This window comes from Lygodium microphyllum, chromosome 19, assembly GCF_053477565.2.
Source record: "Lygodium microphyllum isolate KBCC chromosome 19, Lygodium_microphyllum_v1.1.10, whole genome shotgun sequence".
In the NCBI taxonomy this organism is placed as follows: Eukaryota; Viridiplantae; Streptophyta; class Polypodiopsida; order Schizaeales; family Lygodiaceae; genus Lygodium; species Lygodium microphyllum.
Window position 1 is genome coordinate 34,400,221 of NC_141153.1, and position 22,654 is coordinate 34,422,874.

Genomic DNA, 22,654 nt, shown 5'->3' on the forward strand with positions numbered 1-22,654 from the left:
AATGGATATCAAGTCTGCCTTCTTGAATGGAGTCCTTGAGGAGGAGATTTATGTTTCGCAGCCTCTGATTTTTCTTATGCAAGGGCAGGAGGATCATGTCTACAGATTGCGGAAGGCCCTTTATGGCCTAAAGCAGGCTCCTTGTGCTTGGTACCAGCAAATTGACTACTTCTCTGTGCAAAGTGGTTTCCATCGCTTCAATCATGACCCCAACCTATATTTCCAGGTTGTGGGTGGCCATTGTATTTTGTTGATTTTGTATGTTGATGATCTTATCATTACAAGGAGCGATACTCAGGAGGTGGATCACACTCGGGATATTCTTTGACAGGAGTTTGACATGACGGATCTTAGGATCCTCCACTTCTTTCTTGGATTGGAGATCTATCAGATGGCACAGGGCATTTTTATCTCGTTGCACATGTACATCTCCAAGCTTCTTTCAAAGTTTCGTATGGCTGCGTGTAGGCCTATTTTTTGCCCCATGGACCCTAAGTCCAAGCTTGTGGCAAATGGAGTTCCCCTTACTAATCCCACATATTACAGGTGCCTTGTTGACTCTTTTATCTGGCTTATCCACACTCAGTCGGATATCTCTTTTGTGGTGGCTTTGTTGTCTTCTTTTATCCAAACTCCTACACAGAATCATTAAAGGCTGCCTTGCGTGTCCTTCAATATTTGCAGGGGACTCAATCCTACGGGATCATGTATAGAGAGGAGATCATTTTTTTTGGATGTAGTGATTCTGATTGGGCAGGTGATATGGCTTCGAGATGATCCACTACAAGTTATGCATTTTCTCTTGGATCAAGAGTTGTCTCTTAGAGCAGCAGGAAGCAACCTACTGTGGCTCTTTCTTCTACAAAGGTTGAGTATCGGGTCTTATATTCGATCGCTATGGAGGCAATTTGGCTCCGTCGTATGTTGGCGGAGATTGGCTTTCCACAAATAGAACCTACGGAGCTACACATGGACAACCACAGTGCACTTGCTCTGGCGAAGAACCCGGTGTTTCATGCTCGCACGAAGCACATTGGGGTTCAATACCACTATGTTCGAGAGCAGATTGTGGATTCGGAGCTCGCGGTGGCCTACTGTCCCACGGCGGACAATGCGGCTGATCTCTTTACAAAGCCTTTGTCTCAGGCTTCTTTGCTTCATCACATGTGCTTATTGGATCTTCAGACCCAACCAGGATCTAAGAGGAGATGTTAGCCTACCGTGTTTTGTATATCACTCTATAATCTCCTGGTTGTGAGCTCCTGTCAAAGTCTGGCATGAGACAAAGGAGCTCTGTCAATCTAGGGTATTGCTATTTCAATATGCATTTCTTTTTTGGGTGGCAATCTACCCATTTAGGGCATTTTCTATGCAGTCGGCCCATTTCTTGGGCAGTTGGCCAATTTTAAGGCCGTTGCCAACAGATCGGCCAGATCTGGAGGTTGGGAGCTATATATAGCAGTCCCCCCTATTCATTCTCACTCACTTCTTCTTACAGATTCAGCACACGCTGCTCCCTCTCCTCTCCGACATTGGTGCTGCCATCTTTTCCAACTTGATCCAGTCACTGACACTCCAGGCTGCATGCAGGGACTGATCAGTCCATAGCTTTGTATCCAGTATTCATTTCAATCAGTGCAGTCTTTCTTCCTTCATTTTCTGCTTTGTGTGTGTGTGTGTGTGTGTGTGTGTGTGTGTGTGTGTGTGTGTTCGTGTTCCTACTTCCGTTACGCACTCTCACATATTCAAGCAATGAGCCATACAATATAAAACTATGATATGCGGATAGTATCCCTCGATGATCGCACCTACTGCCTTGTTTGTGGGCGCTCCATTTGCAACAAATCCCACAACATGCTCTAGGCCAATAAGCTCAATACTTGTAACCCACTCTGCTATAAGTACATCTCCTGACTTTCCTGTCCCTGATGCATCATGTGAAGATATGAAATACATCTCCCCACAAGAATAAGCAACCATGCCATGAATGGATCACCTATATGTATCACTCCAACCATAAGTAACCAATGAAACTCCATTTTTACTACTTATTGCTACTTGCTCAACAAGGCGCTTCTCCTTATTGAGCAAAGTGGTGCATAAGGTCTCTGATGATGGAGGCACATATGAAGGGCCATACTCACCAATCTTCTTGCACATCAATTTAAAATACTTTGATTTGACTACACGAAACTAAATGTGGTTATGATAGAAAAGCGTGTTGCTAATGTATCCACCTCTTCCTTCTTGGGATCCCAACTAGCATCTAGTGTGCTCTATCTACGTGTAACATGTGGCACTGATGAATCCATGACCGATACAATACCTATAGTAGGTGTGGAGGTAGCACTTCCTGATACTGATCCTGCTCTAGACACATCTTATAAGGGTAGTGTCACAAAAGTTGCAAGATTAACTGCAACATATCGTGATCTAAATGCAAGATAAGCTTGTTGACTTGCTACATGGTCATGAAACTCCCTTTGCTTCACTAAGGTCACATTAGGACAAAACTTCACCTCTGGATTTGGCTCATGTAGGAGATGAGCTCGAACTTGATTATGCATAAGACGAAACAAGCAACAATTGGTATTCCATATGCTAATATTTAAGTAACTTTGAAAAATAAAAATCAATAAAAATTCAAAATAAAAATGCTCAGTTCAACGGATTACCTTGTTTGCTCCACTAGTTCACTCGTACTAGCAAAGCTTGCAAGCCGATGGTCCAGATCCTCCACCACTTAATGGACGGTCAACATTTATTTTTTCTCACCATGACCAATCATTAAACCTTCTTCCTCAACCACTGACACAACGAGTGGACCAAGAAGATGAAGCCATTTCAAACTGAAAACTAAAATAAAAATGGCTGAAGAAAAGCCTAGCCGTTGCAAAGAGACTCAAGAGAAGAAAGAAGAGTGAGGGAGAACTTAGAAGAGAGAAAGGAGAACGAGAGAAGGAAGAAGGAAGACGAGAAGAAAAGAAGACCAGAATGGAGAAGAGAAGTAAGAGAAGAGAGAAGTGGAAAGTTGGAGAAGAAGGAAAAGAGGAAATGATGACACTGTAAATGGGAGTAGACGGGACAGGGACAGTAGACAAGAGTGACAAATCATAGGAGAGCAAACAAGAGCCACACAAGACATGAGTTGACAAAACCTGCGAGAGATGAGGTAATGAACCTGAGAACGAGCAAGAGTGTACAGATGGAGTTGTATAGCAAGCACAAAACGAGCAGGAGATAAGAGAGGTGCCAATCAAGCTTCAAGGTAAGTGGCCTGCCATGTCGCATTCCCTGTCTGTTTCTAATAGGAAACGTAGTTCGAGACAGATTTGCAACGGGAACAATGTTTCGGCGTACCAAGGGGCTGTTCCAACCATATTCTATTTCTATGTAGAAACTTTTTGGAACCAAGGGCTGTCACAACTTGCATATAAACAAGGGTTGTCCTTGCTTGAGCGTACGTTACACTACATATCGGCTCATAACTATACATAAGCATAAAGGGCCATAACCAGCAATCGAATACTTAGCACTGTTATAAGCAACACAATCTGAGGAAGATAACACTCCCAATTAGATTCCCTACGAGAGACATATGCACGCAACATATGTCTCCCACACGAATTGAGGTCATGATGCAATCTAGATTGTGGTCGACTGATTGACAAAAATGGCTCAATTCGTTCCTACAAAGATGACCATGAAAAGCCACCATATGGCTGGTCTCTTTGTCGAACATCTTTATAGACTTTACGGTTTGCCCAATGAAATAGTCAAGTGACCAAGATCTAAAGTTTTATTGGTCATTTCTAGCAAACAATTTTCCAAAAACTAGATGCTCAAAACATCTTGGAACCGATGGATAGACCAAACAAACAAATTAAACCATGGAAGATATGTTGCATGCATATGTCTCCCATAGGCAATCAGATTGGGAGTATCATCTTCCTTGGATTGAGTTTGCTTATAACAATGCTAAGCATTCAACTAGTGGTTATAGCCAACTTATGCTCATGTACAGTTATGAGCCAAAACCACTAATTGCCACAAAGCTCAAGGGGGTGAAAAAGCAATCCATAGTTGATTTCTTGCATGACATGTAGAAAATGTTAACAATTGCTAGGGAAAGCATTAAAACAACCAAAGATCATACCACATTTTATGCTGACCAACACCATACTGCTTGGGAGCTCCAAGAGGGCATGTGGTTTACCTTAAAACCCCAAAGGACTTCAATTCAATGACTATCGGCAAATGCTATAAACTGTCTTCGAGGCACTAGTAGCACTAGTCACAATGGTCATGAAGGGACTTAGTGTGAATGCACTAAGAGCAATTCGGGGTTGAGTCCTAAAACCTATTTATAGGACTCAAGGCCTTATTGTGCACATTCATTGTGTGATCACCACTCTTGGACTCTTGGCTCGTTAGCTAAGCATCCATACAGTGGGATGGTGTGGGCTGGAGGTACGGGACACCATCCCATGGGATGTGATCATGACCCATAGTGCTCCAAGCTCCCAGGCTCAAGAGTGAGTCCGTTTGGCTCTATGGCTAGGAGGTGAGTCTGATGTCCAATGCCTTTCATTACGAGTTTGGCTTACATTGAGTCTCGTGTGCAAGTCAGATCCTAAGGGAACGTTTCATATAGATACATCGTCAGTTCACCTTTTTTGGACGCTTGTTATAAGGCTAACAAGTGAGGCGTTCTTGGCACTGATGCCAGTAACTCGTATACATCTCTTCGTTCATAATTGAGTTGCTCTTTCTTTCCCCCCTACTCTTAAGTGTGTACATGTACATACTCTCTTAAGCCCACTAAACTTCCAACATGGTATCATAGCACCAAGCTCTTGATCTTGCTAGCAAACTGCCAAACCCTTTCTTTTTCTAGAAACAAACTTTTCAGATGTTAGGTAAATAGAAAGATATAAAAAGAAAATTAATATGAAACTGGCTGATTCAATATACGATGGCCCTGCAAACCCATATTACCACATAAAGAGTAGGCAGTTCTTTTAAAATTTCCCTTTAATTTCAAGAAAAGCTTATTCCATTTAAAAGTACATGTTCAGTTTCTATGAGATGTGACAATCTAGGATTGATACTAAGGAGGCATATGGATGGGCTATTATTGAGAAATATACATTTTTGTCTTAGTCTAGCACATTCCATAATTGTAAATAGACCTGATTGTGAACATGACAGTGCATAAGCCCTCATGACAAGTGAATTTTTAAAAATGGTCTTTTCAAGTGTTAGGACAGTTCTTACTTGTCTTATGTATGTCAATGGGAAGATTTACTTAGCCTTTTTAAAAAAGGAGAATAAGCCCAAGGGCATCTTTTTCTATGTCCACTGTGATGTCATTAAGTACTGTGTCATCCATGACATTTTCAAAGTTTCTGATGCACTAACCTTGGTAAGGAGCTAGCCTTTCTCTCCATAGATGATTTCAGGGTCTCCTTTGATTGTCTCTGAAGGTGATCAAACTGCCTTTTCAACTGATCAACAGCACTGTCAATGTAATTTCCGGTTAGTGACAATACCATTATGTCAACAATAGATGTTAAACCAGTTAAAAATGTTAACCTTGGGAACATAAACTTGGATTGATCCTTGCTATTCAAGTGTTGCTTCAGCATCTCAGGATGATACTCCAGTATCTGACCACAATCATGAAAAGATCACAAACTCATTCTGGATAAAAACTGCAGGTGAAACTAAGAAAAGGAATACTTAAATAATCAGAATATTACTGATGCTTATGTAAAAGCATCATACCTCTCTGTAAATCAATTCTCGCACATCATCTTTAGTTAAACGCTTTCTTTCAAATTCAAAATCAGCTTTTGACGCTGGCTGTGATGAGGGTTCTCTTTCCAACTTGGCTAACCCTTTAAAGTAAGGGTCTGCCAAAGCCTGTAATAAACAAGTTGCCAAGCTTACACCTGTCTTTACACTCACTGCTCTGAGTATGAAAGTTCACTGCCAAATCATGACAGATACCCTATAGTAAGTACCTCTTCTGCTGTTGGTCGATCTTTTGCATCAAAAGCCAGAAGTCTGTGTAAAAGGTGGACTGCCAAGGGGTCAGCATTAGGGAACTTCTGCTGAAAATTTGCTGGCTGCTTCCTCCGCATATTGGTAAGGAATCTTCTTGCCTTCTCATTACGTATCTGAATGTGAAGAAAAAGCCATCAAAAATAAGCCACTACTAACTCCACTAAATTGAATTCTGGCAAAATATGAAGATCAGATTTGTTGCAGGCAGATGACTATACAGCTGCCTAAAATCATCTCCTTGACATTATTCTCAATTCATTGTGAACAATACTAAAGTAGGAAATATTGGAGAAAAAGCTGTTATTGTGGCTTACTAAACCCTTGCTTGTCCATAATGGTATATTCCTGGAAATTTTTCATTTTCCTCATTCTAATTATTTACATCTTGTAACCTGAAAGTAAGCCTCAAGCAAAAAAGAATTGAGGACAATAATTAAGAAGACTAACCTTCCCTATGGCTTCTGGAGGTGGTGTACCCAACATATCAGTTATAAGGTCAAGCTGATGTACAACATTTTTTCCTGGGAAAAGAGGCTTTCCAGTCAACAGTTCAGCAAAGATGCATCCAATGCTCCATATATCAACTGCAGTGGAATACTGCAATATTCAGCAATAATAGAATCAGTGCATTAACGACTTGTTGTGATGCCCATCACCTGTTTGGCAATCTATTCCCAAAAGAATAATACTTGCAGCTTACTAGTTTTGGCAGCTCTCCAACACATACCTTTGCATAAAAGGATCCACAAAGCTCTGGGGCACGATACCACCTTGTCGCAACATAATCCTGATAATCACCATTCATTTCCAAGAATTGACGATTCAAAAATCTTCTAATCAAACAAACAAAATGAAACCTTGAAACGATGAACTATAAATCCTTAAACTTCACGTTCAAGTGGACAGCTTAGCTCTGATTGTTCAATACTTGAACTTTCCCTAAATTTGACTGTGAGCATCAACACATGCCAACTTTCAAATCCCCAAATTTTCCACAACTCGAATATTGATTCACACAAATTACTCTTGGAAATTTGCCTAAAAACAGGCATTCCGTTTTTAAAGAATTGTCCAAATTGTATATCAACCTTCAGAAGACCTCACCATTTGGTTAAAGGTTAAATATTTCCATATAATTTCAATTCGCTTATTTTGGTCCTTAAGAAAACACGATTATAGAATCCCAAAATGGTGGCTTGAAAATACTTTGAGCTGCTATGACATCAAAGTCAACTGTTCACGGTAAATATGGTTATATATACTTACAGTCCAGAAAATGGCAGATGATGATCCATTGAAAGTTACTCGTGCTAGCCCAAAATCACAAATCTTCAATTTGCAATCAGAGTTGGCCAACACATTTTTAGGCTTTAAATCGCGATGAAAGACATGCGCTGCATAACCAAATAACATTAATGCAGATTGAAGTTACAATGAACATAATTTGAAAGTGGAAGAAATAACAAGGTTCAAATTCAGCATAATGTGTGATTGAATTTCTCATTTGGCATAAATGCTGCAATGTGACAGCCTCTTCATCTTACATAACCCAAAACAGTGTGACAAAAACATTGTGTATTTTCAGCAAGAAAGTCGTACTCAGAATTCAAAATGCAGACTGAAATCAGCCTTCCTTCTCAGATAGGGTGGTAGATGACCCGATTTAACACTAATTACAGCAAGCACAATATTAACACAAACTGAAAAGACAACTGTTACCACTTAATCTTGGACACTAGGCACCGACTGGCCACAAAACTAGCAGCCCTTACCGACAGTTACTTCTCACAAGACATCTCCACGGGGGTGGGAGAAGCTCTACCTTATGTATGAGACTTTATCAACCATGAGAACCGCGACCCTCTATGGTCAACTACAAACTATCCAATTCGAGGTGACTGTTACAAGTTTGATGGTGTTGCTACACCTTACAAGCTCAAACATTGAATTCCTCCATCAATTTCCAACATTAGACCTCCATGTTGCTTGAGCGTGAATCTCCTTTACAATTACAAGGGAGGTTGCCATCTTGTTCTAGCGACCCCTCTTTAACTACCCTCTATGGTAGCGACTACATCACAAGCATCAAGATTCAACTATTTTTACTCTCTATGGCCAAGGATTGGTACAATCAACATCAACATTTGTGTCTTTCTAAGGCATCTTGGTGGTGGCTTGATCACCCATTGCTTGGATATCCATGGTCCTATTTGATTGTCATTGTTGTCTATATTGTAGTGCATCTTTCATTGTTGTATATTTTAATGTACTAATCACCCAAGATTTGAGAGAGGGTGTTAGCATTGTGCATATCCTAGGTGACAAGGATAGCCAAAGTGCATGCATTTCTAACGTAGAGCATTGAATACTGACCGACCTAAATTTATAGCCACATTTAATGTCAATCAATTTGCTATTTGGACATATTTCCACAACCTATTTATTGGTTGCCTCTCCTCCAATTCATCATTCATCTAATACTAGTGCTCTACATACTATTGGAGAGGGAGAAATTGGAAGCACTCTATTGGTTGCCCACGGCCCATGCCTTTATACACACTCTTGTACCTTGGTACATGGATTTCATTTCCCGAAGTTCATTCTCTTTAGATTCATGTGCTCTTCCTCTTTTGTTCAATTCTTTGTGTTTACAACAATTCTATCAGCCTTGTCTCTTTGCTTCCATTGCTCCACATCATTCTGACACATCCCCTATCTCCTTGAGCTCCTAAGATCATGCAAACCAGCCACCATCCTCCTTGAGCTATCACCACTTGCACTAGTTGCATTGCCTAACTACATCTGCCCCACCCAACCATCATCTCTTTGTTAAGTAACAAAGCATTGATTAACATTAATCACCCTTTCTCACCTCATTAAACATCCCCAAAACTCAAGTATTAAATGCACCTAAAGTGTCCAAGACCAACCCAAGAGTGTCCAGATGCCAGCTGAGACATTTGGTTCACTCGTGTCTATAAATAAGAGATCTGTCCAGCCACTCCGCATCCCACACAATTGCTGCCCATAGCCTTGCTCCTGTGCCTTCTCCACCTATTACCTCGTCATCACAAACAGCTCGATGCAGCATTCTCCTGCACAACCAGCTCCCCGGCTGCCATTGTTGAGCTAAAAATGCAATTACAAACTGATTAGCTCTTTAAAACAGCCCCAAAACATGTAAATTACCAAAAGTTGTTAGCTTGCCTTATTTTGTCAATCTGTCACCTTCTAGTTGTGAGCCCTAGTCAAAGTTTGACAAGGACATTTGGAGCTCTGACTATGTTCTCTTCTCAATTTTGTGTGCATTTCATACTTCTTCATATTTCCGCTCATCATCGACACCCTCGAGTGGTCGGGATCACTTGTCTGTTTTCTGATGTGGTGGATCTAACCATCGCTTTTCATTCTCTTCCATCGCTTTTCATTCTCTTCCCCCAACCCCAAAGGCACAATTACTTAATAGGCCACAAACCATATCTTCTCAAAAGAAGGAAAAAAGGATTCAATGTGGTACCATCTACCTTTGCCAGTCCTGGTAGGCCAGTGAGGGTTGAGAAACCACTTCTTCAGTTTTCACACTTCAATTAGGGTTTCACATTGACAACCCCAAAAAGGGCTAGTGTCCTCATTTTGGTCACTTTTTCAGTGAGCACCCACACAATGGTGCACCACCCTAGATAGCTAAGGCCTATAAATAGGCCGCATCTTCATTCATTCCTCACTCTCACCTCTCTTCTCATTCATTCACCACTCTTCTTCCATCATTTTGACATCCTTCTCTCTCCTTGCCACTGCTGCTCACACCCCTATTGGAGGACATTGCAATTCATGGCCACCTTCCATCCATCCCCAATTGGTGTTCTACTATGGCATTCTACTGCCACTTTTGACTGTGGCACTCTACCACCGCGTTCTACTATGGCATTGTACAACTTGGTCCTCTTCCTAGCATCAGAGGATTGCGCTTCAATCCCTCGACAACTAGTGATCATCTTCTTCATCCTTGATGGCATCAAAGGACTACAGTTCACTTCCTTGACAGCTATCCTTCACCTTCCAGTGAGTACTTCAATAGCCCATTACCCAAAGGATTGCGTTTCACTCCCTTCACTATGCAGATTCCCCACAAGTGCTACCACCTGTTTCAAACAGGACAGTGCAATCATCTTCTGAGCTTCAGCTCCATTGTATCAGCTTTTCTTCTCATAACATGATTCAGTGCATCATCGTTGCATTCTTTTGTGTTTTTGAGTTTCTCTTCTCTGTGAGTGTTTTCCATACACACTCCATGTTTCTATTTGCAAATCCTACTGTCTCTGCACCATCACATATCTTGACACAGTATTAGAGCATACATATTATCTTCACATGGTGTATCAAAGCATACTTGTTATCTTGACATGGTATTAGAGCACAAGAGCTCAAAGAGCTAAAGTCCTTGTTCATTAGAGAAGGCAAAGACAAGTTGCAGGTTCGGTATCATCTATTGATTTTCCCCCCTGTTTCTGTTGCATCATTGAGAGATATCCTTCTCTTCTTCTCCTTCGCACCCTCCCTTTTACAAGTTGACACTCTAGTGCTATGATTTCTCTACAGGCAAATGGACAAACCGCTGAGTGCTTCCCTTCCGGCATCACCAAACCTCCCACTAATGTTTGCCAACGAGGACGTTTGCTCCCTACACCATCAGAGTATACACATCTACCCCAAGCACTCGTTGTGCCACCTCTCCCTTCTAGGCCACAAAGTTTATTCTAGACCAACTTTCAAATTTTTATGATCAAGGCAACAAGACACATCAGATGCGCACTAATAACTATAAAGCAAAAGGAGTATCATCAAGCAACATGGCCTCCTCGTGACCACCACAATGCGCTACAAAGGTGGTTTCTACTTTTTCTAGGGTTTAAGAAATGCCACCTCAACAACTTGCGGTTCTACGATCCGCTCCCCCAAGAGACAATGATTGTTGGATATGGTCCCCTTAGCAATCCGCTCATTCGAGAGACAGTGGCTGTTCAACTCCTTCCATTACTTCGGCTCCACAATTCACTCCATTGAGAGACACCAATTGTTGCCCACCCTTGGCTTAGCTTGAGCCTCCCCTTTCCCCACCCTCGATTACTCATGCTTAAGAGGCCACTTTAGAGTTCTTTGATATCTTCACCACCCCACATACCTTCTTCTACTCCAATACTTGCACCCATAGCTCTCATTCCTCCTAGTTCCCACCCTCCTCAACAGTGACTCATTAAACATGTGGCTTATGGACAACCCCCTCAATCAATCCCCCCCCAAAAAAAAAGTCAACCCCTTTTAGGCCAAATGAAAGTCCAGCACAACAACCACAATAGACTTCACACCAAGGGCTCATCTAGCCACCCTTACGAGGGCTTATAATGCAACCATGGTCCATTCAATTTCTCCCCCTCATCACGAGTTGCCTTGGTAGAAATCTCCTGGAGGACATGCATGATGGTGGCCCTACCCTTGGGCTAGCACATTCTAGGTCCCTTTGGGTCTACTAGGCTACTATATATTTATGGCGCCACTTGAAAATGAAACCCATGCATTTGTTTAGCATGTTTCCCTTTTACATCATCAAGCAGGACATTCAAGAGCACTCCATCGCTCACCTAGGATCATGAGAAGCTACCACACTCCATGAAACAATCACACTACATCTACTTTCCATTCTCTAATACCTTGATTGTAGTTGCATATAGTTGGATCTCTCTTTTCTATGAGCTACAGAGCCGCGTAGAAATAAACAAACTCCCAAAATAGAAAAATGTCCAATTCACTTTAGCAACTCAAAAGAAGACATCACCGCCTCTACAATCTCAATAGGTCCTCGGGCAATCCAAAGTAGCACCCTTGGCCTGACACCTTTGTCTCTTTGGAATGGGACCTTTTGAGTCAGGGCTTAGACATCTCTTCATTCCCCTCAATCTCCCTTTTTTGGGCTTGAGAGGCAATGTTGAGCTACCAAAACTTGCCTCCTAAATCATCATATCATTAAACAGCCCCAAAAAGGCATTGTTCACTTTTTGATATGCAACACAACTCTCTTTTTGGCCCCAGCGTATTTTGTAAAAGAGCTTCAATGTGCACACCCCTTTGCATTTGTAATCCCTTCATTCCACAATCTGTGCCAAGCTCTCCATCATCCTCCTCTTCGTTAGCTTGCTGCAATCACCATCCCCTAGAGTGCCACATCATCTAAAGGATTGCAAGTCAAGGCGACATCAGTACCAACTGAGGTATCATGTTGTTTTGCTAGCATCACCATCTGTGGCTGCATGTTTACTCCGATCAGCCGCCTCAACTGCTGCCCCACATGTAGAGGTCTACCAACAGCTGTGTTTGCAGCCTCGGTACTCTTTTTCACCCAACAGCCACCCATCCATCTGCTCACCTTGGAGGCTGTGTTTTCACCATCTAGCTGCTGCTTAACATCAACATCAACATCTAAAGCAGTCACAACATGCCAATACTCTCAGCCCTCTCCGGTGCCTGCATTTTGACTGTCAACTGCTATTCACTTCATCAAAGTCTGTTGTCATGCTGTACATTGCTGCACATTGTTATTCCATCCCCATATACCATTGCGGTTCAAAATCCAGTCTGCTCCCCTTCTGTCTTCAGCCTCTTACATCAATCTTCTACTCCAACATTGGCAATTTGCTGCACTTGGGCTCCATTCTCAAAGGACAACACTAACACTCAATTTTCTCTCACAAGAGAGCAACTATCGGACAATCTCTGCTCCTTGAGCTCCCTACATCTATACAACATTCTCTACATTCAATCATTCGCTGGCACTCATTCATTTATTACTTTCTTGTTCTTTCCTTTGTGTGCTTGTTTAAGTTCACTCTGTTTCAGTCGTGTTAATACACATTGAGTGTTTTCCTTGTGCAAACCCTAGCATATCTTCACAACTAGTGCTTCTCCTTCCTTAGTACAAATACGCTCAGATATCTACAAGTTGTCTCAAGATCTTTTAGATTCCATACAAGTACTTCTATGATTGGTATGATAGACGTGTATGTTTTCTACAATTATGCTTGGTTATGTACTTGAGCAATGAGTACCATTTTGATAGTTGTGCATTTTTATAGTTATTTTTGCTTGTTTACTAGTGCAATGGCTACCATTTTGTAACAACTTCGTCAAGAAGAAGGGCCCTTAGGAGTCAGGACCTTGCTTGTGGAGGGCTTTGTACAAGAGGATGTTGCTCATGTAACAATTCATGAGTAGAAGAGATGGCATGCAAAAGAAGCAAAGGTACATTACTCATCAATCCCTCCTAAAATTTTAGTTACACCCTCAAGCATGGTCACCCATAATGTCACAACAAACTTTGAATACCTTCACGGCCACCTTCTATACAAGAACAAAGCAAGGAACAAAAGGCAACTAGAGATTAAGGATAAGGAAGAATATAATTCAATGTTACACCACTTGTGAATATGCAAGAACAACTATTCCACACCAAAAGGGTGATCCCAAATAGCCAAATGTTTTCTAGGAGCCTAATGAAATTTTTAAGCCCTCAATGTGGGAGGAACCATCTTTAACTTTCTCTCATTAACATTGTGTTTTCCAATGGGAGAAAAACAGGATATTAATCAGAGACAAAAAACCTCCTTGACTTCTCTCTTAAGAACTAGCAAATTCATATTACACGAACAGCACTTGTTAATCACAAGGAATTCACTCTAAAAGCATTTGCAACCATAGGAGGTAAAGGTAAGACAACTAGAAAGAAGATTTGTAACAGCATTTGCATGAGAGATGTCTATGAAAGCACAAGAATAGGGTGCAAATGGCACCATTGCCTGAAAACTAATCATTGGAAAGGATGTATGTAGGGCAAAAGGGATCCACAGCAACCGCAGGAAAAAAGGGGAGATGGTGGGTGGGTGGCAGGGGTGGAGGCAGGGGCAGGGGCGGGGGCGGGGGCGGGGGCGGGGGCAGGATTCAGACCAGAGGAGGATCCTTCAGCTACACTAGGAGCTTGAGTTTCGTGTTACCTGCTATGGCCCATTCCCTCACAGAAAATCCCATTTTATGCCTCCGACCCACAGCCTCTCGCAGCACTTAAGATGCCAGAGGTTTTAATACTATATTGTCCTGACCATAAAAGCAAGGGAAATCACACATACTAGAAAGATCAAGACACTGAGAAGCATACCTGTGTGCATGAATTTCAATGCCCGGAGCAACTGGTATAGGAAAAATTGGAAATGCTCAGCTGTTAAATCATCGTTTGCTTTGATGACCTGGTGAAGATCAGATTCCATCAATTCAAAAACTATATAAATGTCTTTGAATGCTCGAGAAGAAGGGGGCAGAAGAATATGTTTGATTTCCACAATATCAGGGTGCCGCAAGAACCGCAGAAGTTTGATCTCTCGTAGTATGCGGACAGCATCAGACACATGATCGAATATGTCATTGATCTTTTTGATTGCTACCTTCTGTCCTGTATATGTATCAATGGCTGAGCACACCAGGCCATAGCTTCCTTTGCCAATGACCTCCTGGATTTGGTAACGATTTGCTTCCGCATACTCTGTGAAGAAGTCAATCTTTCCCATGCTGTGGGCTCCACAGCCCACATATATTCCTCCACTAGAGATGCAGGCTTTCTGCCAGACAGAATCAAGGCATGAGCACGCTACTCACAGGGAACAGAAAAATGCCAGTGTCGGATCAATGAGCCTCCTTGAGCACGACACCCCCCAGAAACAAAAGATGCAGGAAAATGTCAGTCTCTGATCAATAACCCTCCTTGAGCACGACACCCAAGAGACAAAAGGCACAACTGTCTCAAAATGTCAGTCTTTCGATCAACGAGGCTGCTTTGCTGGAGGCACACTCTCTGGTCCTCTTCCGTTAAAAGGCTAGCGCGAAGCTACGACATAGCAATCAGCAGATGCTAGTGATGGATTGTTGACTGTGGGATCAGCCCACTGCTGCACTGGAATGATAGATGCTGGCAATGGATTGACGGTGAGATCAATCATAGCCCACTGTTATTAATGAGGCTGCTTTCCTGGAGGCACACTCTGTGGTCCTCCCCGGTTTCGAGGTGTGGAAGAAGCGAGCTACTTCATAGCAAGCAACGGAAGCCAGTGATGGATTGACGGCAGGATCAGCCCGCTGCAGCACTGAAATGAGCAGATGCTGGTGGCAGATCGATGGTGGGATCAATCGTAGGCCACTGTTGGTACGACCAATGCCCAGAAACGAACAGCAATGGGAGGTTACCTACCAGCGCCGCTTGAGTCTTAATGAGTGCAGTTCTGATCGGTAGCTTGACCCGTTCCACTATCGAAAACAGATTTTGCAGCAAAATCAACCCCAGATGAAGTAATAATAAGCACTTGTTCCTGCAGTTCAAACTGTTGACTGGATGAAAGATCTGATATGCTCTGTGGCAACACCTCAGGCCCCAAAAACCCTAGAAAATAAGAATAGCTCCCGGCTATGGCCTCGAGAGAAGCTCAGATGGGTCAGGCCGTGATGCGAGCCTAAATCATCTGATGATGGTTTTCTGAGACCTCCTCTGTTTTCCCTTTTTTATTTTTTCTTTATTTTTCCTGTGTGTGTCTGTCCTTAAGACAAGGTGAGCCACCATAAAGCAGAAGCCCTTCCTCATCATAAATTACACTTGAGAAACAGCATTTTGGAACTTTTCGAAAAGAGGCCTCTCACTAGCGGTTGTTCTTGTGGGCATCCTGTCAAGCTTGGCTATATGCGGTTGTTCATTTCCCGTTGATCTCGGGATTACATTGTCAACTGTGTAGGATTGTGACGAAAACTTAGATCCCCTTCTACACCGGCTTGGTATTGTCATGTTAGGTTGGAAAATGTCCACTGGCAAGACAAGGAACTCGAGGCCGCATTAATGGCAATGCAATGAGAGACTCGCAATAGAAGCAAAAAAGTGGACCTTCTTATGTTGATCTAGCACTTAGTGACAGGCTCAATGCTATTAGCGTTGCAAATAATGAGGCAGCACCCATGTTTTTCCAAGTGCTAACTTGCCCTTCCTTCAAAAAAATAAAGCACATTGCCATGGCCTAATATTACAGCACTTACACAATGTGTTGGCTCTATAGGCATTGGTGGGATGGGAATATTACAAACTTTTGGATAGTATATGATGGCATCTTCTCATGAAGGCCTTCTATTCATTAAAAAGTATCATCAATCCTCAAGAATATTATTTTTGGTGATAGATATAAAAGCCTACTTAAAATTTATGGACGAGCTTTTGAATGGGATTACATGTACATACCATTTATATAACCAAAAATCTTATAAGACTTGAGATTTTGAACCTTTTCCTTCGTATTTTTAGGTTTTCTGATACAATTATTTTACATTAAACCTTGGTTTTTGGATATTGGCCAAATTGTCATGACCTTGGCAAGAGTGGGACAATGCAATGGAGTATTTGTTAAAGGGTTAGAGCCATAACAAAGTGGCTTTTTACATCAGCAAGGATGTCCATACATGTGTAAAAGTGGGACTCAACTCTCACTACAAGGACAAGAGCACTAAGCGCAACCACATCTCCAATACTTTGGGTGACCTTAGTTCCACATATGCAAACATCACTTTGTGACTTCACTAGTATGGATAAAGCCATACAACAACATATGAGGTTAAGAGAAGATGTAGGAGATACATGGCATGTAAAGAAAGATAGTTTTTACACATTGCCTAACTAAGTCAAATGTGTATGTGACTTGAGATTGAGTAGCCAAAGACCTATGTGTGATTGAATCACCTAGAGATTTAGAGAGATTTAGTTGCTTGAAGTTGCACATAGACCATCTCAAAGACACCAAACTATCTCGATAAGCACAAGATCAAGTGATGAAACACTCATTAAACGAAGTCTACTCATAGCAACTAAAAGTCGTCAATTGACTATTGCTTGAAGTTGACATAGACCATCTCAAAGACACCAAATTATCTTGATAATCACAAGATCAAGTGATGAAACTCTCCTTAGAAGAAGTATACTCATAGCAACTAAAAGTCATCATCTGGCTATGTAGCTCAGCCACCTTTCTCCTTTAAACAAATCTAATAGAATATGGAAGGAAACCAATCAAGTGCCCTCTTTGTGCAACTTCTTATAATAGCAAATGGAAGGCATGCAGATTTGGGAATTCCACACTTTAGTCATAAACCTTGGCATTATCAACATTAGGGCAAAAAGCTATCGAAAGAGGCCACTTTTTGGGGCCACTTCATCATCCCTTCTTTTGTTTTATAATCTATTGGAAAAGGAAAAGGAATTTGTGGGAGGTGAGGGAACAATAAACAAGGACATGTTTGATTCTTAGTTTGGGCATGACTCATATTCCTTCCCAAGACAAGTATGTGAATGGAAGCACTTTAACTTTTTGCTTTAGCCCACCTTCTTACCACTCCATACGGTTGTTGGAGATCCTTCGGTTTCTTATTGCTGTCAAACTATCTAAAGTCTATCTCTCTTGCACTTCCAGCATGACTCTTACAATTTTGTATACAACACTATGTAACTTTCCCACAACTACTGGGGAGAAGGGCTAAAGTCTCCAAATGATCATGAAAAAGTAAACGTTTATTGGGATTATACTTAGTTCCTTAAAGTTTGATAGTAGTTAATGTCGCATGCCACCTTATAGCAATAAATTGCAAGTTGAATGCACAAAATCTAGGTGGTGAAACCTTTCAAGAGGATTCCCTAGAATCATACATTGGAATAATAAAATATGCAAGAACTAGCTCATTGTGGCTAAGATGAAAAATGAGTAATTCTCGCAAAAACTTACATCTTGTTTTTCAATTGTAAGTGTTGGTAGATGTCAATCTGATAGTCCAACCTCTTTTTTTTTGTTTGCACAACATTGTTGGCTGCTAAAGTACTTCATTTAAGTCCATCAAATATTTAACATGGCATACTTCCCAAGAAGATCATTTTTTCTTTTTGATTTTGAGGTAGTTGAGAGTACTTCTTGAGAAACAAATCACACACTGTAGTGACAAATAACAATGTGATTCTTTTATGTTTCACACCCTTCACATTTAAATCATTTGGGTAGATGTCTTTCTACCTCCATGTCTTGTCGAATTGGATGCTAATTTATTGCGCTACTAGGCAATCATCCCTTCTTTTTTTTTTGAAATGGTAGGGTTAAAAGTTCTTATTCTCACTACTTCTCCAATTAGAACTTTAGAAATTTATTGTTCACTTGTCCCAAAGAAGGTGGAAGGTACCCTTGAAGGTGACATTAAATTCAACACCATCTTACTCTATGATACTTCACATTAGCATTGCTTTGAAGGAAGTCCTTTGTACCTCCAACTTCTATCTAGTGAACCAATGTTTATGCTTTTTAGCTTAGTGTGTATTCTCTACATCTTTGTATCATACATTATCCAAGTGTGCATTGAAAAGACATAGTGGCCATTGATAACTTTTACGAGGACATTCACATGAGCCAAGGGATACTATATACAATTGAAGACAAGTGTTGAATGCTCATAACATGTAAGCTAATGGCATTCATCACTTTGCTTAAACCTTAAAAGCACCAATATAGAATGAAAGGAGTAGTAGCTCTTGCAATTTAAGCGCCATTATAAGGTCGCATTCCATAACTATTGTAAACAATGAGTGAATTGGAGAAGGATCTAGGTATTGAGTTTTGAAGCTCATTAACTCAAATACCTTTGTCACTTTGCACAATAACAATCATACATTTATATTGCTTGATAACTTGTAACAAACTGGGATAGTGTTTAAAGTAACTCATTCCCATCGAAATAATAGTAGGAAGTTCTAAGGAAATGTTTTTGAATTTGGAACTAGGTGTTGCAATACTATTTTCTCTTGAAATAGAGATAATTTATATAATCAATGCATAACTTGAGTTATTGAGTTTTGAAGCTTATTAACTCAAATACCTTTGTCTTTTTGTACAATGACAACTTGATATTTATTTCTCAATAACTTGTAAAAGTTTGTAGCATTTAAGAGCTCCGATAGTAAAGGAATCTCTAGCATAAATAACCTTAAGATTGTATATGAATCAATATATTGTAGAACTTTGCACACTACAAATCTTAGTAAGTTATTAAAAGCATGATACCACATGCAAATAAGGCTGGTAATGATACCTTATTTTATTTCTTGAAATGTTTGATCATGACAAATGTGTGTTTTTGCTTAAGCTAGAAAGTTGGATAATAAGGCATCTATAAGGCATTTGGACTCTAAATAGGTTTTGTCATTGCTCAAAAATCTCAAAATGTGTGTATTTCCTTAGAAGTGGAACATCTGTGTATTTTGCATCTACAAGGCATTTGTATAGAGCTAGAGAACTAGTCAATACTTTACTTGCTTGTAAGTATTTGGTATTTATTATGCATGGAGCTCTCACTAAACACTTTGAATTCACACACATGCTTTTCAAATGGATGATGTCTAATATGAATCTTTGTTTGTTTTGGACCATGATAACATTACATCAACATCCAATGGGTGTAACCACCAACCAAGAGCCAATTTATATCATTGTAAGTGTACCATTTGCAAGCAAGTTGGAGTTTTGTGTAAGCAAATAGGCACCTTGCTCTAACCACCATTATTAAGTTGGAGTGTTAAGCTTTTTCAAAGTTTTAAAGAAGAACTCGAACATGTCATGCTTGTATTATATGAAAGCATGAAATCAACAACAGACAACAGACTCACAAAATTATTATTAATGCATGCATATTCATCATTTATGCATCCTTGACATTGCACTACAATAAGAAAGATTTTTTGAAGAGTCAATACAACATTTTGAGAACTTGTTAATTTAGGGTAAAGGGGCCAATTGTGAAATGGGTGTCAAAAAGTAAACACCTTGAGGTTACTAATGTGATGAAAAAAAGGGGAATATGTTGAGACTCTTGCTTAGGTGATAGTCATTGATTTATTAAAAAGTATTATATTCCAACTCTCAAGTGTACCATTACCTCCACATTTTTTTAAAAAATTGTGTAAAAGATTCTAAAATAAAAAATTCAATATTAAACTCGTTCAATTCCTCTTGATATCCCTACATGCTCATAATTCAAATCTCAAAAAAGGTGTAAAATGTGAAATTCCACCAAAAAACTCATTTTTTTCATTAGATGTTCTAAACTTGGCCTCCTTGCCCTAGGACAAGGCCATACATTCATATTGGTCTTTCATAGTTAGTTAAAAGTTGATTTGAAATTGGATGTCATTGATGACAAATGTTTACAATTGATGCTTAAATTTGATAGTGTAGATGCAAATTAGCACATTGAAAAAATGTCACTCACAAAAGGAACCAACAACTTTTTTTACATGGGATGTTAACATGCAAATTATAAAGCTCAATACATATTGCATATGTTTTAGGAGTGTGGAGAATCACATGGGGAGGTAGTCGATGTCCCACCAAGCACTACACTATCAATCTTGTTATCACACATGAAAGTGGTTCATGTAGTAAGGATAGAGCTAAGATATTGCACTATGCTCGAAGAGAGCTCTTTTGTAGATTGTTGGGTTGCTTATAATGATGGAGCAATTTGGAGGGGCTAGTATAGAGAGTGAGCGTCAACCATTAAGAGTGCATTGGAGCGGCTAGAATAGCTGACCAATATGCAAGGATTGGATCATTAGTAAGCTTGCATGCTAGTACCATTAAGACACTATCAAATCAAGGTCACTAGCCTTTTATCAATTTATGTGCTAGTACAACCTAAAGCATTGGGGCAAACCAATGCAATTTGAAGGGGCTCATCCAAGTAACGAGTCCCATGAAAATGATCTATGTGCATAATGGTTTATTGCAAGTTTATTAAACAATTTGTGGTGGGTATTGGTAATTTCCCCTACCTTTTTGGGGTCCTCACCAAAGGGGGAGGAATTAGGCAGGGAAACAGGGGGCTTCAAAATGACAACCTCACCTCTATATTTAGTAATGTATTGCAAATATTTTTTATGGGTATATAGGTCACTATGGTTCCTTTCAATTCTCCCTAAACTAGCTAATTAATGGGGATTTTTCAGAGGAGCCTTGAGAAGTTGATGGGACCTTTGGTTATGGATGGACTCTCTTTGGACTAGTTCTGAAACTTGTTGAGTTGAGAATGAGAATATAGTCTTAACAAAGGGTACCACTAGCTTTGAAGGCTCACCAATTGCACCTTGCATCAAGAATTGTTGTGTGATCTTGAGGATAATGGATAGTAATAAGAAGGCACTAGTTGCATCTCATGCCCCTCGCATTGTAAGATCTCAAATGATGCTACATAATGATGAAGGATTGGTTGCATCTTGCACCACAACTACTACATGATCTTAAATATTGGGAAGAGGGGAGAAGGCATTGATTGCATCTTGCGATTCACAAAATTGCATGATATTGATCGCCATTCACAAAGAGCATGGCCTTCTAACCAAGTTCAAAGTTCTCTTGGCCAATGAAGTCCATTGTCATAAGAACCCCAAAGAAGGTAGTATAAGCAACTCCCCCCAATCGGGCGACCTAGCTAGATGACCTTATTTGTCTTACAAGCCCATTGTCACAAGAACCCCAAAGGAAGGTAGGATAAGCAACTCCGCCCAATCGGGCCACCTAGCTAGATGACCTTATTTGTCTTATAAGTGGCCATAGCCTAAAATTTCCACCAAGTGCTCTCTCAACACACATATGAAAGTAGCTAAAGGAAGGCAAGAACATCCCTCAACAAAAAGGTGAAATGTAAATCAAAGAAGAGTAAGGAGACCCTTCAAAACTCACATGATAATAGATGTATACCACTTAGCACAAATGGAGTAGAGAGGGGCAAAGGGACAATGCCTCATTGAGATTGACATAGAAAATATTAAAGTCACCACCATAAACCAATCCAACATGGCATTTGTAAGAGGCTAAAAAGGAATAACAAAGCTTTGCATCCACGAGGGGAAACACTTGAGAGCCATAAAGTTACACAGACCCACTCAATGGGTACAGTCATCCTCCAAAAGAAGAGAATAGTCATGAACTAGAGTGGGACATGTTGAATCACTATCGTCGATGGGGTGTCATTTAGGCTACACAAAGTAATCCACCCGCCCTCACAAAAACTAGAAAGGATATGAAAAATTTTGAAAAAAATAAACATAAACCACAATTAAGAAAGAATCATCAATGAAACCAATAATTGAAAGCACTGGACCGGACATCCCTAAGCAATCCACATCCTATAGAAAATTTTTTATATGATCTATGCAAATATGCAACCAAAAGCTTTGGTGAAATGTGTGGGAGCTTCTTGCTTGACTGCCAAAACCCATAGACTGCTTATCGTTTCAAGTGTTTCAAGCCAAGTGCAATGGCTATCTCTCACCTAACCATGCGCGCTCTCACACCTATGAGTGTAGCAAGCTTACCTTCATGCCCAATCAAGTTGCTTCCTCCCTCAAGCTCTCCGGTAGCTCCACGATCCAAGGTGCAAGCTCAAGTAAGCTTGATCCTCAAGCTCCAAGCTCCAAGATCCATTG

General features: G+C 40.5%; 1 protein-coding gene across 1 annotated transcript in view; it reads right to left on the bottom strand.

Moving 5' to 3' along the window:
* Positions 1–15,712, bottom strand: part of LOC148019727 (mitogen-activated protein kinase 15-like) — a 28,937-nt gene extending 13,225 nt beyond the window's left edge. Inside the window, exons 1-8 of the mRNA XM_087699868.1 lie at positions 14,273–15,712; positions 7,336–7,463; positions 6,797–6,856; positions 6,517–6,666; positions 6,027–6,182; positions 5,788–5,925; positions 5,596–5,669; positions 5,422–5,520 (exon numbers count right to left, since the gene is read on the bottom strand). Coding sequence (XP_087555994.1) covers positions 5,422–5,520; positions 5,596–5,669; positions 5,788–5,925; positions 6,027–6,182; positions 6,517–6,666; positions 6,797–6,856; positions 7,336–7,463; positions 14,273–14,678 — 1,211 coding nt within the window. The 5' untranslated portion in view covers positions 14,679–15,712. The remainder of the gene's footprint in view (positions 1–5,421; positions 5,521–5,595; positions 5,670–5,787; positions 5,926–6,026; positions 6,183–6,516; positions 6,667–6,796; positions 6,857–7,335; positions 7,464–14,272) is intronic.
* Between the last annotated feature and the right edge of the window lie 6,942 nt (positions 15,713–22,654).